At 36.0% G+C, this 16,696-nt stretch overlaps 1 protein-coding gene across 1 annotated transcript; it reads left to right on the forward strand.

Moving 5' to 3' along the window:
- The first annotated feature begins 728 nt into the window (after positions 1–728).
- On the forward strand, positions 729–14,954 carry rasgrp2 (RAS guanyl releasing protein 2 (calcium and DAG-regulated)). The gene is made up of 16 exons (XM_079405270.1): positions 729–848; positions 1,117–1,273; positions 4,580–4,682; positions 4,967–5,023; positions 6,941–7,072; positions 8,092–8,233; positions 8,343–8,516; positions 8,711–8,827; positions 9,143–9,424; positions 9,871–9,951; positions 10,228–10,335; positions 11,410–11,525; positions 11,640–11,781; positions 13,391–13,427; positions 13,510–13,671; positions 14,228–14,954. The coding sequence occupies exons 2-16, from the start codon at positions 1,204–1,206 to the stop codon at positions 14,281–14,283; spliced, it is 1,779 nt and encodes a 592-aa protein (XP_079261396.1). The 5' UTR covers positions 729–848; positions 1,117–1,203; the 3' UTR covers positions 14,284–14,954.
- Positions 14,955–16,696: the final 1,742 nt, after the last annotated feature.

Here is a 16,696-nt window from a genome sequence, read left to right on the forward strand (position 1 = left end):
TTAATTAATTATTAAATAATTTTCTATTATATATGTGTATATATAAATACAGAAAGATAATATATACAGTATTTCTTATAAATAAAATTAAAGTAAAATTTACATGAAACAAAATTTCATAAGCTAATTTGTTTTAAAATAATATATTTCTTCACTTCTCGTGTGTGTGTGTGTGCATGTTTATGTGGTTTATGAGGACACAAATTTGTATAATGACATGGGTATGACAGAGGTATTACAATATGAAGGTGGTTTATGAGGACACTGCCTATGTCCCCGTAATTCAAAAGGCTTAAAAAACATACTAAATGGTGTTTTTTTTGAAAATCTAAAAATGCAGAAAGTCTCCTGTGAGGGCTAAGTTTAGGTGTAGGGTTGGTGTAGGGCAATAGCACACACCGTTTGTTCAGGATAAAAACCATTACGCCTATGGAGAGTCCCCATAAACCACAAAAAACAACATGTGTGTGTAGTTTTGGTTCTCAACTAAGTTTGTCTTTAGATATTTTTAGCCATTTGGATATTTTTTACTGGAACCAATACAAAAGCATTAATTAAGAATTTAGTTGTAAATACTTTTTTTTTCTCACCCTTTGTCCTCCACCCCTTTTTTGTTTTGAATGTGACAAAAAAGTCTCAAAACATTCTGAACAGGAAATGCAACAACTGTACATTTCTCAACTGACAGGAAATGGAGTCTACAGGCAGCTGCACTCGGAGTGAACCCCAGTGAGGCCCTCTGTGGTTTTCAGTACGTGGTTAGAGAGGCTCTACTGAAGCCCAGCGTTCATTAGCACTTCTGTTTTCAAAGATGATCACTGTTTGACCATTGATGCCAGATTCAGCGGGTAAGTTCCTTTGAAAATCTTTCTAAGGCTTATTTTTTTTCTTCTTCTGTTGTCTGAGAACAGTTCCTATGGATCTTTGATTTTTTTTTTTCTTTTATGCACCTTGTTTTTCTGCGGATGAGTCTTGTCCACCGTATTATCCATGTGTGACCAGGATTTGTCTGCTTTTGATGAAAATGAAAAACCAGCAACACCTCTCACATCTGAACCATTCTCTGCTTTATTGATTCTATTTCCTTTGCCGCGCATGGCGTTGTCTCGTTTTCAGACTGAAAAAGAGAGGGATCAAAGAGAGGAGTGGAAAATTAAGTGGGGGGGAAAGGAGGGGCTGTGGAGAACAGTGAAGTAGAAAGGGATGGAGCGCGTTTCATCGGATCAGTCAGCCAGCGTGGATGAGCTGGTGGAAGCCTGCATCAAAGCCTTTGGTCAGTGGGCATATTTGCTTCCTCCTCTTGTGTAAACACTCTGATCAGCCAGTCAGAACACTGGCTTGTTCAACTGTTCGCATTTGTGTCTGTTTCTTGATATTCTTGAAACCTCTTCAGTGTTTCTCATGTTAATTTCTCTAGCTCAGGGGTCTTCGATTTTTTTCAAGCCAATTCGACCCCCTAGTGCAGTGATACTCAAATTTGGCTTGCGAGATCCATTGACCTACCTGTGATTTTCTAATGATCCTGAAGACACTGATTAGCATGCTCAGGTGTGTTTGATTAGGGTTAGAGCTAAACTCTGCAGGAAAGTGGATCTCGCGAGCCAGATTTGAGTAACCCTGTCCTAGTGGATAGAGAAATGGAGCACTGTTACTATATAATTGAGTGTTGTATTTTAGGCCTGACTTATAATAGTGTGAATTTAGTAAAATAAAATATAAATCTGTTTTACATAAAGCTATGATGCTTTCATTGCAAAGCCATTAAATTAATCATTATTAAATGTTATTTGATACAGTTTAACATGGGAAAGACAAAGATATTTTTAGCTGAACTTTAGGTTTGGACTCTTTGGTTGAAGTTAACTCAACGATTAATCGCGATTAATCAAATCCAAAATAACATTTTTGTTTACATAATACAGTCATGGCCAAAAATATCGGTACCCTTGCAATTCTGTCAGAAAATGTAACCCTTCTCTTAGACAATTGTTGCAGTTTCAAATGTTTTGGTACTCACATGTTTTTTTTGTTTGTTTTTTTTTTTTGCAATGGAACAACACAAAAAAAACTGAAGAAAAGTCAAATCTGATACAATTCCACATAGAACCCAAAACATGCACTGGACAAAATTATTGGCACCCATAACTTAATTTTTGGTAGCACCCCCTTTGGAAAAAATAACTGAAATCTATTGCTTCCTGTAACCATGAATGAGTTTCTTACACCTCTCTACTGGAATTTTGGACCACTCTTCTTTTGCAAACTGCTCCAGGTCATTCAGATTTGAAGGATGCCTTCTCCCAATTGCTGTTTTGAGATCTCTCCATGGGTGTTCTATGGAATTCAGATCTGGTCTCATTGCTGGCCATTTCAGAACTCTCCAGCACTTTCTTTATGACCATTTATGAGTGTTTTTTGAAGTGTGTTATGGGTCATTGTCCTGCTGGAAGACCCCTGACCTCTGGTGGAGACGCAGCTTTCTGACACTTGTAAAATTCTTAATTAATCATCAGATTTCATTATACCGTTCACACAGTCAAGGCATCCAGTGCCAGAAGCAGCAAAGCAACCCCAAAACATCTTTGAACTTCCAATATGTTTGACAGCAGGGAATGTGTTCTTTTCTTTGAAGGCCTCATTTCTTTTTTTGTAAACAGTGCCATGATGTCCTTTACCAAAAAGCTCTACTTATGTCTCATTTGTCCACAGTACGTTCTCCCAGAAGCATTGTGGTTTTGTCACATAAGTTTTGGCAAACTCCAGTCTTGCTTTTTTATGCCTTTGTGTCAGCAGTGGTCTCCTACCATAGCGTCCCTTTTCATTCAGATGGCGACAGATCTGGCGAGCTGACACTGTTGAACCCTGTGTCTGCAGATCAGCTTGAATTTGTTTGGAAGTTAATCGGAGTTCTTTATCCACCATTCGAACAATCCTTCATTTTTCATTAAATTTGCTCTTCCGTCCACGTCCAGGGAGGTTAGCTACAGTGCCTGGGCTGTAAACCTCTTGATGATATTGCACACAGTGGACACAGAAACATTAAGATCTCTGGAGATGGACTTGTAGCCTTGAGATTGTCCATGTTTTTCCACTATTTTTTCTCTCAAATCCACAGACAACTCTTTACACTTCTTTCTTTTCTCCATGCTCAGTGTGACAGTGGCTGTGTCCAAATTCAGGGTCTGCATCCTCCTTAGGATCCTTCCTACCCGGATCCTTCCTACCCGGTTGAAGGAGGAGGGATCCTCCGACGTCCGCAAAACCCGGAAGTCGGTGTTTGTGAATTTGGACAGCCTACCCTTCTTTCAGTTCCCTCCCTTACCCGTTGCTCATATCCTGTCGCCTAGCAACCGTGACAGCGCCAAGCAAGAAGCGGGAAAATGGACAAACAAAGAGTTATTCTTCTCATTTTAATTCTTTTGGAAGAAATAAAGCAATTAAATAAATTAAATACTTTCTTTGCTCGTTGTCGGAGAGTTTTTTATATCAGACTACAAGACAGTCACATCCAGGTAAGCCATTATAGCCTATTTTTATTTGTTTTTAAGTATTCTACTAATTTCTCCTACAAATTCATTGAGCCGAAGCATAAACTTTAGCTTGTTTTGTCAGAGAAACTCCTCTCCCACTCCGCTACCGCTCGCTTCGTCCGCCATTACGCTCTGCCGAAAAGAATTATGGGATAGGTAGGACGGGAAAGGATCCACCACACCCATCCTTCCAATTCGGGGAAAAGGAGGACGTATTTGTGGACCGCATTTGAAGGATCCTACGAATTTGGACAGCCTTCGTCACGGCGCTGTGACGTAACATCCTTCAAATGAGTACTCCGAAGGATGCAGACCCTGAATTTGGACACAGCCAGTGTAACTGGTTGCAAGTGTGATTAGTATACTGCCCACACCTGTTATTTACCACAGGTGTGTCTAAATGCAAATTACAGGAGCATCACATGCTTTCTTACAATTTTGACAAAGGTGCCAATAATTTTGTCCAGTCCATTTTTGAGTTCTGTGTGAAATTTGATCAAGTTTGACTTTTCTTCTCTTTTTTGTGTGTTGTTGCAGTGCAAACAAAAACAATAAGCACCTGAATACCAAAACATTTGCAATTGGAATTTTCTGAGAGAAGTGTTGCATTTTCTGACAGAATTGCAAGGGTGCCAATATTTTTGGCCATGACTGTATATGTGTGTGTACTGTGTATATTTATTATGTATGAAAAGCATGTGTATATTTAAGAAAAATATGTTATGTTTATATATTAAATATTATATATATAAATAAATATATACATGTAAATACATGTGAATATTTTCAAAATATATACTGTATGTGTGTGTATTTATTTATAATATGTGTGTCCTGTGTGTATTTATGTAAACAAACTTTTATTTTGGATACAATTAATCGCGATGAATCATTTGACAGCGCTAATATATATATATGTATATATATATATATACACACACACACAAATATATAAGTTTTCAAGCTGAGTATTAAATGAAAGTCATAGGTTAATGGATTCATGGTAATTAATGTGCAAATTTCTGTCTGGTTTTCTATCTTCCTCACAGACAATGAAGGCGTTCTGAAGGAGCCGTCTCTCGTGCGAATGTTTCTTACCATGCATCCCTGGTACCTGTCATCCAGTGACCTAGCTAAGAAACTCCTGCACAAGTATCCTCCTTCAGCAGACCTGTCACATTCTACTTTCTCAGAACTCTGTATTTAAAAAAACTAGCATTAATGTCAAATACCAGACAAAGAAATACAAGTCTTTGTACATTTAGTTTCAGAGGTGACAGGCCGACTTTTATGGTAGACATTTAGAACTTAGTACATTCGGTCATGGGTGGGGTTTGTCATTTATAGAGAGGGCTGACAGCATCACAAACTGTTCCCATCACTCTCCTAACAGCTGATAATAGTAATGAAGTGGATCTACCTTGACAGTATTACAGGTCTCAGGAACAGGATTGTTCTGCAAATCGCCAGTCTCAGATTTGTCACCTTGTCAAGTAGGTTAAAAAGCCATTTGTTCACCTATTTGTTTATTTTTTTTTAAATAACTATACATATACTATATGGCTAAAAGCTTGAAGACATCCAAGGTTCAGCTGTTTCAAATAAACCCATTAGTAACAGGTGCATGAAATCAAGTACAGAATACAGCCGTAAATCATATTCAAAGCTTTATAATAGAGTGGCACCTACCTTTTCTCTTTCAGTATCACAATACCCCTCCAAAGGGCTTTAAATGGGCTTTTCATGCTACTCTTAACCTTGGGTTATCATATTTTTAAACCCTGCTTTAAAAGCAATGTTTCACAAGGGGGTTTGCGCTGCTTTTAACCCTGTGTTACGAAACTCAGTGTGAAATGATGAGGTGTTAGATTAGAACAAAGTCCCTTTCAAAGCCTATTTTGGGCATCCAAGACCAAGTCCTATCTGAATGGGGAAATACTGAAATCACAAAACTGCTTGCCATGCTTACATTTAAAGGGACGGTTTACCCAAAAATGCAAATTCTGTTCTGATCTACTTACCTTCAACAGACGTTGCATTTTGGTTGAGAATGAAAATTGGGTTGACATCAGTTTTTGACGCCAATGTGACGTTTACTTAATGTTGGATTTTAAAAACAACAAATATCAATGTCAGCTTATGTCGGTATTGGACATCAAATTGACATTAGATTTTGAATTGACATAGAATTTTGGCCACCCGACATCGCAACCAGAATTTAACCATATATAACGTCCTATGACGTTGTGTGCCTGCTGGGGTTGAAGATATTTGGAAGATTGTTGGTAACCAAATATTGACAGTAGCCATTGACTTTCATAGTGGTTTTTTGTCATTGGCTACTGTCAACTGTTTGGTTACAAACATGGGTGAACTATCTCTTAAAATATTTCAAATCAACAACAAAATCTGTCATGAACTTTCTCATAAATGTTGTGTAGTGTTAAAAAAAAAAAGCTTTTATTTCAGGCTGGACCAGCCAATGCACCTGTGAAGTCCTAAGTTTCTAACTGTTTCTATAGTAAATTGAACTTCTAATGGCAATGATCTGATAACCTTACCAATTGGCCATTGGTTGTTTTATTTAGAAGGCAGAACTTATTTCGCCATATTGCAAGATGCACTTTTACCTATTTGTGGACAGTGGAGTCAAAAAAATGTAAATGCTGTAAATTGTTAAAACATTTAAGAGAAAATATGTAACAGAACAGTAACAGAAAACATGTTAACCAAAAGGAAAAGGTCATTTAATGGTCTAAAACAATTGTTTAAATGCGCTGCATGCTGTGTTCGCCCAAATCAGTTATATCGACATTCACAGCTTGCAAATTTCCTTAGGGGCCATTCACACACAACACGTTTTTGCGTTTAAAAATGTGAGATGCAGGACAGTGGAATGGGAAAAAATGCATGGCATTGAGACTTCAGTGGCACGTTTTTAGATTGCAGTATCAAAATGAGACGCTGCAAAAGATGGGATATGTAAGAGGAGTGTTCAAAGACGTCCATCTAGTGTGTTTGATGTTAACATAAAAAAAAAAAACTGTGGAAAACCAGCCAAACCGTGTTATGTGTGAACACCCCCTTAAGGAGAACTCCCTATTAATGCTAATGGTTTTGACATGTATGCATTTATGCAGACCTATTTCATGCTCAAAAGCATCTATGTCTGTGGTGTCCACATACTATCTGGCCATGCAGTGCATATTTCTTGTAAAGATGTGGATGTTCTTTGTCATAAGGCAGCTGGGTTGTATCACAGAGGTGAATTGTGAATTCACATAAAGCAGTTGAGGCAAGACTATTCACGGAAAAATACTCGTTCTCCTGATGTCTTGCCTAGACCTATTTCATGCACAGCTACTCTGTGTCATAGCTCTCTCTGTCTTCTGTCTCTCTTTCTCTGTCAGGTACTGGATATCTGAGTTCCCAGCTGAGTTTGACCTGAACCCTGCTCTGGCTGAGCAGATTCGCGGTCTGAAAGAGCGACTGGAGCAGAATGGAGATGTGAGGCGTAGTCTGCTCATCGACATAGACAGCATGTGAGTCACAGGGGCACAGAACTCACCCAAACCGCTGCTCCTTTGATACAGAGGGCTGGAGAATGTGGGGGGATAGTGTACTGAACATCACAAACAAGCTGCATGTCTGACATACTCAAACAGCTAGAAGTTCTTAGGTCAATGACAAATAAGAATGCCAAAGATGATGGAAAAGTCTAGTTAAAAACAAATATACCAAGTTCTTGTAAAAAAAGTTCTTAGTATTTGTGATGTACATATATGTGTATCACAAAAATATACATATATACATGTTTTTTCAACTGCTTACACACATTTTTAAAACATAAAATGCTAAATCTCTTGCAAAATGAAGCACTGCATTCAAAATATCACAAACACATCTCAAAAGCAAACATTTGCAAACACCTTTGCCATAATATTAAATCTTGTTAGATTTTATGTGTTACACAGAGAATTGTGTGTTGTGTTTTGTAAAAAGTGTTTTATGAAATTGAAAACTGAGTCCAAGGCTGAGAATTAGTGTATGGTTTTGCAGATTTGTTGTGTGTGGTTCTGGCGTTTGAGTGTCAGATTTAAAAAATTGTGTGACAAGTAAAGATTTTGTGTGTAAGCAGTTGTAAAAAAAACTGTAATATGCATATATGTACGTGTGTGTGTGTGTGTGTGTTTGTATGTGTATACAGTTATTTCTTATTTCATGGTGACATTAAAAAGGTTTTCGATGTTGGATGTTGATTACAACACACAAACTTTGATTTGATTTGATAAATAACAGAAAAACAATGTTTTTCAAATATTTAACTATATATATAGTGTGTGTGTGTGTGTGTGAGAGGGAGAGAGACAGACAGAGAGAGAGGTGTATTCGACACATTTGTATGAATGTGTCTGTTGTCTCTTGATAACTTAATAGATCTAGAGTGTCATGTCACTGACCCATTAGTGTAATACAATAAAATAGAAGAAGTTGCGTACTTGATATTTAGGCATATAGGACAAGGAACAGAAAAACAATGTCTTGTTTGCTTTGCCTGTAGCCCATCTTTCGAATGGCGACGTCAACTGGATGAAACTGTCCAGAAGAAACGCAAGACCTCTCTTCTTTTTGACCACCTGGATGCTTCCACCCTGGCTGAACACCTAACGTATATGGAGTATAAATCATTTTGCAAAATTCTGGTAAGTCTCTTAATTTATAGATGCAGTATTTAGCCGTGTCTTTGTGCTCGTAATAGCATGACCTCGAGTCTGAGTTCATATTACAAATGAAAAATCTGTTCCCCCTCAGTTCCAGGACTACCACAGTTTCGTGATGCACGGCTGCACGGTGGATAATCCCATTCTGGAGCGTTTCATTACTCTGTTTAACAGTGTTTCCCAGTGGATCCAGATCATGGTTCTCAGTAAGCCTACAGCTCAGCAGAGAGCCACTGTCATCAGTGAATTCATCAAAGTGGCCCAGGTTAATCCAACTCGCTCGATCGCTTATATTTTAAGACATGTAATCTGTTTACAGCGGGGTCCAAAAGTCTCAGACCACATTGAAGATCTGGGGATTCTGAATCTAATTTAAAACTGAAAAAAAAAAATGTTTTAGGATTTTGAAATGAATATATACATATTGTACTCTGTGTGTGTGTGTGTGTGTGTGTGTAGAGGCTACTGCAGCTGCAGAACTTCAACACACTGATGGCTGTAGTGGGTGGGCTCAGCAATAGCTCTATTGCTAGACTGAAGGCTACGCAGGCGCTCATCGGCAGTGAGACTCGCAAGGTGAGGACTGTCAGAGAGCTGCTTTGTAAACACACCTCCAATCCTGGCAAGAAAAACAAACAGCTGTAACACTCCAACTCTGGCTATGACAGATAAGATTCTTAAAGTCCACTTTTGAGTGGATGGATTGAGTGCCATTTTCATACTCTCTGCCAGATTGCACAGAAATATCAATACTCAAGTCAAGTGCTCTGTTTTCAGGCAACCAAACATGAGCAGGAATATCTTGTACCTATGTACCAAAATCCCCTTTCCTCATATTGCGACTGCACCAGGCTTTCATCCTGACCGATGTTCTCTTATGCGTTTAATCAGGTGTTTGATGGATTGGTGGAGCTGGTCACATCCTCTGGAAACTACAGTCGCTATCGTCAGCGTTTCACAGAATGTTCAGGATTCCGCTTCCCAATCCTTGGTGTGCATTTGAAGGATCTGATTGCCGTCCATGTGGCCCTGCCTGATTGGTTTGACCCGGTGAAGACTAGGGTCAACCTAACCAAGACCCATCAATTGTATGCCATCCTAGAAGAGCTGGCACTCATTCAAAGCACTCCACCCAGTATAGAAGCCAATTCAGACCTGCTGAATCTGCTTATAGTAAGTCTGTTATGGGTGGAATGGGTTTGCTCTAATCACAGTTATTATTATTATTATTTTAATGCATTTAAAATGTAATTTATTCCTATGATGGCAAAACTGTGATACTTTTTTCTTCTTCTCTGGATTCTCTGATGAATAGAAAGTATAAAAAAATAGCATATATTTGAAATTTGTATACATTTATATTTTATATAATTTCTATATTTATTTGTAATTCATTTTTAATAGATTTTAGGATTTTATAAGAAAATAAATACATATAAATTAAATATATCTATGAATAAGTATTTTTTTTAAATATTCCTTTAAATTATATACATTTTTAGTTAATTGATAGTTAAGCAGGCGACATTGAGGTTGATATAATGATGTGATGGATTTCTCAAATCTATGTCAATTATCAATTATGGTTCATAATTTACATTTATTGTGTTCCTGTCCAGGTGTCTTTGGACCAGTACCACTCAGAGGATGAGATATATCAGCTATCTCTACAGAGGGAGCCTCGCAGCATTAAACTATCAGTGAGTCACCCCACCGACATAACAACTGCTCAGATAGCAAATCAGTGGCCTCCATGAGGTAGAAACCACCAATTACAACCACTCATGACACAATTTGACAGATTAATTTTCCCATGTTGCTTGCATAATCCACTTATGTTGACTTGCAGCTGGGAGACTGAACCACTACTCTATAATTATTCTGTTCAACCAATGGACAGCAGTCATTTATCCAAATCTACTGGTGCCTTATTTTCACTTGCTAAGTGAATATATCATTGATTTCTGGCCTCTTAGACTTCCAGCTCAAAGTCACAGTCTCCTCTAATAGAACAGTGGTCATCTTCAGTCAAACCCAAAGCAGATCCAACCATCATCAACAAGCACATTGAAAAAATGGTGGAGGTATGTGACCCAAACTACTTTCAATTCACTTATTTTTCTGAATAATTATTTGGTTTTCAAATAAACTAATTGTTTGGAAATAGTATATAAATGCAAGAATTAGCTGGTTGCATGTGACAACAGTCAGTTATGCACTTTTCTTGTTCCAGCCATACTGTCAGTCTATGTTTTAGTTGTGGGGATTTTTCAGTGACTCTTTCTGTTGATTTCATTGTTATGCCAGTAGGTGGCAACAAGTAACTTTCTTTATGACTTAGTAACTGAATCATTCACTCAATTAATACTTTCAAACACTTATTCATTCAGGTGTTATACAATTGGATGACCTTATGAGTGAGACATTTAATCATTAACTCAACTGATTCATTCAAAAAAACTCATTGAATCAGGAATGAAACAAGTGAATGCCCTTATGAGTGAGTTATTAAATCTTTCGCTCAACTGATTTGTTTAAAAACATTGATCCATTCAAAAAAAATTAAACAATTGACTGAACTTATGAGTGGGTCATTAAATCTTTCACTCAACCGATTTGTTCAAAAACACACATACACACACACACACACACAAATTAAACAAGTGACTGACATTTCAAACACACTGATTCATTCAGGAGTTAAATAATTAACTGGCATTATGAGTGCAACACTGAATCATTCACTCAACTGAATCATTCAAAAAAACTTGTTGAATCAGGAATGAAACAAGTGACAGACCTTTTGAGTAAATCATTAAATCTATCACACAACTGATTTGTTCAAAAACACTGATTTATAAAAAAAAAGAAAGAAAGTGGAATGTAACCTTGAAACATGAAACCACTTAATTCTGCTTTTAGTTTACAAATATTTTCATTACTGGAGCAAATGTAAGTTATGTGATAACTTTTTGTTTATAGACTGGCTGATTAAAAAAAATATAATATTTACAATCATGCCATTGTGCTGAACAACAAATAATGATCAACACTGTTGTGTGTGTGATATTGCACAAATTTGACAAGAATTCCAGAAAGTTGCGTATTAAATGAACTTGTGCTGAAAGAGAACTAATTGGAAGATGTCTTACTTTCAGTCAGTGTTCCAAAATTTCGACACTGATGGCGATGGCTACATTTCCCAAGGAGAGTTTGAGACCATCAGGAGCAATTTCCCTTACCTCGGCAAGTTAGATGAACTGGACCAAAACCAGTGGGTTTATCAATACATCTGTCCAGTGTATCTGGAGTAATTATTTTCCCTCATTTGTCAAAGTCTACACAACAGTAAAGGCCCCATCTTTCTCTTTTTCATTTTCACTCCCAGGGACTGTAAAATTAGCCGTGAGGAGATGATTGAGTACTTCACAAAGGCGAGCTCGTTACAGAACTGTAAGATGGGTTTTGTTCACACGTTTACAGAGGCGAGCAGTGTCAAACCTTCATTTTGTCGGCACTGCTCTCATTTGGTGAGTGCACATTTTATTTGGGGCTCAGTCTCTTTATCTTCATCTTCAATGTGATGACAACCCACAAAAGAGATGAAATAAGATCTTTTCAGCATCATGAGAAACAGACATCCAGATCTGTATTTATTTCAAAAAGCACAGATGCACATAATGCCTATTTTATTATCAGTCGTAAGCCAGATCGTATATATGGCTTGCATTCGTTCATATTTGTCTCTGCTGTCAGAGGTTTATAGTGCTTGTGCTGTTTTTGGTGCGAGTGCAGCAGGGTTTAAGGGTTTGTCTGTGGGAAAGATGTTGTTATGTTCACAGTTGGTTACTGGGTGTAGATAGTAACCACTTCCTATTTTCTAATTTCCTGTCAAGGTCCACCCGAGTAAAGAACCTGTTTTCTTTTTTCTTCAGTGTTTTTGTTGAACCAGTATTTTTAAAAAGCTTTTTTCAATTTTATTAAATTTAAGGTACACTCAGGCCAAGTTTTCTTTATTACAAGGTTTTTAAATGTAAAGGAATAAGTAGTATTTTTAGTCCACTTACATGAAATACTGTATAGACTCCAGTCATAACATTAGCACAATTAAGCAGTAAAGTGTGTGTGTGAGAGAGAGAGAGAGAGAGAGAGACACACCCTGGACCACAAAACCAGTTATAAGCAGCATGGATATATTTGTCACAATAGCCAAAAATCATTAGGATATTAAGTAAAGATCGTGTTCCATGAAGATATTTTGTAAATTTCCTACCATAAATATATCAAAACTTAATATTCATTGTAATATTACAAAAAGTAATATGCATTGCTAAGAACTTCATTTGGACAACTTTAAAGGCTTTTTTTTTTTTTTTTGCACCCTCAGATTCTACATATTTAAATAGTTGTATCTCAGCTAAATATTGTCATATTCTAACAAACCATACATCAACGAAAAGCCTATTTATTCAGCTTTTTTTAAATCTCAATTTTAAAAAAATGGACTCTTATGACTGGTTGTGTGGTCCAGGGTCACACACACACACACACACACAACAAAACTGTTGTAACAGAGATGGAAATACAATTTTTAAATACATGAATTATGTTTCCATCTTTGTTGCCACAGTTTTGTTAGTGCCTTTTTCTGGTCTAAAGAACACTTTAGTCCTTATAGTGTCTATACAAGTCATTGGTGTTTGGTGATGAGGCTCAAGGTCTGCATTTAAAGTCACACCAGAGGTGTTCAGCTGGGATCAGGACTTGACTTTCTGCAGACCAGTCAAGTTCTTCCACGCTGACTGAATAAATCATGTCTTTTTGAACCGTGTCTTATACACAGAGGCACTGTCATGTTAGAATAGAAAAGGGTCCTGTCCAAACTATTGCTATAAAATTAGAAGCACACAATTCCCTAGAATATCATTATATGCTTTAACATTAAGATTTGTACTCATAGAAATGACTAAAGTAGTCAACATGTTCATTAGAAGGGGGTGACCCAATACTTTTGGCAATATAGTGTGTATATATATATCCATTTAAAAAATGTTCCATGTTTTTCTTATATTCTCTCATTGTGACTTATTTAATGCAATTATATTTGCATATAAATATATATATATTTAATTCTTGCAGATATGGGGATTTTACAAACAGCGATACAAATGCAAAGGTATGAAACCAAATGTAGACCTTAACTCTTGTCTTTTTCCTGTGCAAATGTGGCCCGGTGACCCTCCTCTGTGTTTTCTCAGTGTGTGGGGTGAGCTGTCATAAAGACTGTTGCAGTCGTTTGGCAATCGAGTGCCGTAAGCGTGCACAGAGTGTCAGTTCTCACAGTGACGCTTCCTTTAAGGCCACACGCTCTTTCAGCTTTCCGCCTCCCTCCAGCACAGAGCCGATAGCAGAGTCCCTGGGTAAATACACATTTAAGCATACTTGAACATAAGACACACGCACACGCTACACTATATAATCCAACACCTACAGATGTGGGGTCCAAAATAGAAATATGGAATTCAAAATAGAATTTAAATTGAAAAAATACATTTAAATAAATACTGAATCACAAAAAAAATAAAATAATAATATAAATTAATTTTATAAAATATTTGATTTTTATTTACACATTTTATTTTGGTTCTGTTTTATTTTATTTGAATTGTTATTTTTATTAAATTATTCTTATTTAATTTTAAAAAAAGATGTTTCTGTATTTTACTGTAAATATACATGCATTGCCATGTCCTTACAGATAAAATAAAAATTTGTCAAGTTGAATGTAATGTTCAATTAGAAAAATGTTAAGCACTTTGACTAGTGGTCTTTGGACAACATTGTGCATATGCTACTGCAGTAGAATCCATGTCCTGTCTAGTAGACTGTACTATTTATCTTTTAAAGAGTAAACGATGATAACTCGCAGAGTGACTCTTTCTCAGCCTTTTATTCTCTCTCTCTGTTACTCCACAGTCATCACAGACGGCTCTCAGGAGGAACAGGATGAGGTTTTTGATGTCCACCTATGATGGGGTTTGAAAAGAAGATGTATATTGCCGACACATTCACCTCGTGGTTGAGAGCTTTTTCATTAAAGTCCTTCTCATGAACAGAAATCCATCACCTGGCATTAGATACGTTCCTCTCCTCTCTATTTCCATAGGAACATCCTGGAGCAAATCCATAAGCAAGCGCAACAGCGGGGACAGAGCTGCACTGCGTGTGCTTGTTCATGCGTTTGTTGTCCAAGGTGATCTATTCTCTTGAACTCTCCTATACTGTGATCTCTCATGGGTTTTTGATCTGAAAATAGTACATGGATTTCAAACAAATATGAAAAAAGCACCAGTTAAGTTGCAAGAAATATTTGAAAAGGTCGTATATATTTGTACTATTTTAGTTTTTCCTTAAAGTACACTTATGATGTTGGTAAATTTAGCTTTTCATAACCATTTTTCATCCTTTTAGTAGACATAATTAAATGGTGTTTAGGATGAAATGGGTATAAAAACAACCCATTACAATGTACAGTATAATCTTTCACCTATGCATACATTATATATATATTATGTTCATATATAGCTCATTTGCAGAAACAGATAACTCCATTTTTAGCAATTTAATTTATTTCATTGTGCATTCCAATTAATCTCAATCAAACTGCAGTTGGTTTATTTTGATTAGGTTAAAAATACAGTTAACTAACACAATAAAACTAATATATATAATATATAATATATATATATATATATATATATATATATATATATATATATATATATATATATATATATATATATATATATATATATATATATATATATGAAGAGTTCAGATGCTGTCTAAGTGCCATCTTAAATTTTCATCTAAAATATGCATTTTTTTAATCAGGATCCTATGTTAGGTTCAGTAATTTTACTATTTCTATGCAATTAAAGTGAAAACTGAACACAGATATAGGAGCCCGATAAAAATGCTCATTTTAGAAGAACATTTCAGACAGCAATTAGAGGCTTTTGCATCTGAACTCTTCATATATATATATATATATATATATATATATATATATATTAGACGACCATCATCATACATGACAATGTGCAAAGGTGCAAATTTAAAAAAAATTTACAATAGTATTTTAATTTTAATTCCTGTAACTGCATGATTTCATTGATCTTTTTAATTCTCATGATATGAATTATGAATAGAAGAGAAGGTCAAATGAATGACATGTTACAGACACTCTTGTGCCACGGCCGTCTCTCATCACAGGCTTCAATTTCACACCAACAGAAGGCGCTGTTGTCCTAAATTGATTTGACTTGTGCTGCCTCATTTGCTTTCTTTTTTTATGTTTATATTTTTATTATGCAGATGACTCATTTGTTTTCTTTGATGTACATTTACATATTTTTGTTTTTGTTTTTTGCTGCTGAGATTGATACATGTATAATAAATAGAACATTTAATCAAAAAAGATATATATTCTAGATAAATATTCTGCTGCCTGCTTGTCATTATTTTTGGAGGCTGATATAGTATTATTACTGTATGTGAGAAACTGAGGGACATTGCTGAAGAAATTGCCTCATTGACATATTCGCTGTCCACACAAACAGCTGTATGCTGAACACAGAAAAGTTTAAAGGTTTCATTTTCACTGTGTTATTTACTGCAAACACTGCTGTGTGAATCATGAGCTGAAATTGGCCTGGATCAGAGGGTTAATCTAGCAGGTTGGACCTTTAGCTGTAAAGCTGCAATTACATTCACAGTTAAATTGTGCTTGCCACTATATCAACATGGGCTTTTAACGTTATTTTTTAACACTTGGGTGAACCATGTCACTTTAGAGCAGAAATTGCTATTGTTCATGAACCGTAGCTGGCGGTACATACATTATGTGCTCAAGACTTCCATTAGCCTCTTATACGAGCAGTGCAGTGACATGTCAAGAACTTTGCAAGTGATCGTTCTTATTTTCCTTTATAGACCATACAAGTCCTATATAATTTATGCTAAAACAGCATACGGTAGGTTGACAAAAATTCACTGAAAAAAAAAAAGTGACGTTAAAATGTGACCCTAAAGTTTGTGGTGCCTGTATAGTTCAAAAACATAAGTGGTAATATGAATCAACCTACAAAATGTTCTTAATCTTAAAATAGACTTAAATAAAATAAAATAAAATTGTAAACTGGAAAAATGTCACATTAAACGTAACTAAATTTAAATAAAATGTAAACAGAAGTGAATTGTGCAAGGAACATCTTTTTTTACTGTTCTTTTACTTAAAAGAATGAAATTAACATTTCCATTTTTGTATTTTTGTTTGTATTTTAAAGTAAATTAAAATGTTCACTCAAAATGTTATGATGACAATTTGTCATCTGTAATCTGTATTTAAAAATATATGTGTGTGTGTGTGTGTGGATTTACAAT

The sequence above is a fragment of the Barbus barbus genome (genome assembly GCF_936440315.1).
Source record: "Barbus barbus genome assembly, chromosome: 43".
NCBI lineage: Eukaryota > Metazoa > Chordata > Actinopteri > Cypriniformes > Cyprinidae > Barbus > Barbus barbus.

Excerpts from the sequence above, each read along its gene's own strand:
- rasgrp2 (XM_079405270.1), top strand. The coding sequence starts at position 1,204 with ATGGAGCGCGTTTCATCGGATCAGTCAGCCAGCGTGGATGAGCTGGTG. Across the intron at positions 8,517-8,710 it reads AATTCATCAAAGTGGCCCAG|AGGCTACTGCAGCTGCAGAA; the intron begins GTTAATCCAACT and ends GTGTGTGTGTAG. Across the intron at positions 10,336-11,409 it reads ACATTGAAAAAATGGTGGAG|TCAGTGTTCCAAAATTTCGA; the intron begins GTATGTGACCCA and ends TCTTACTTTCAG.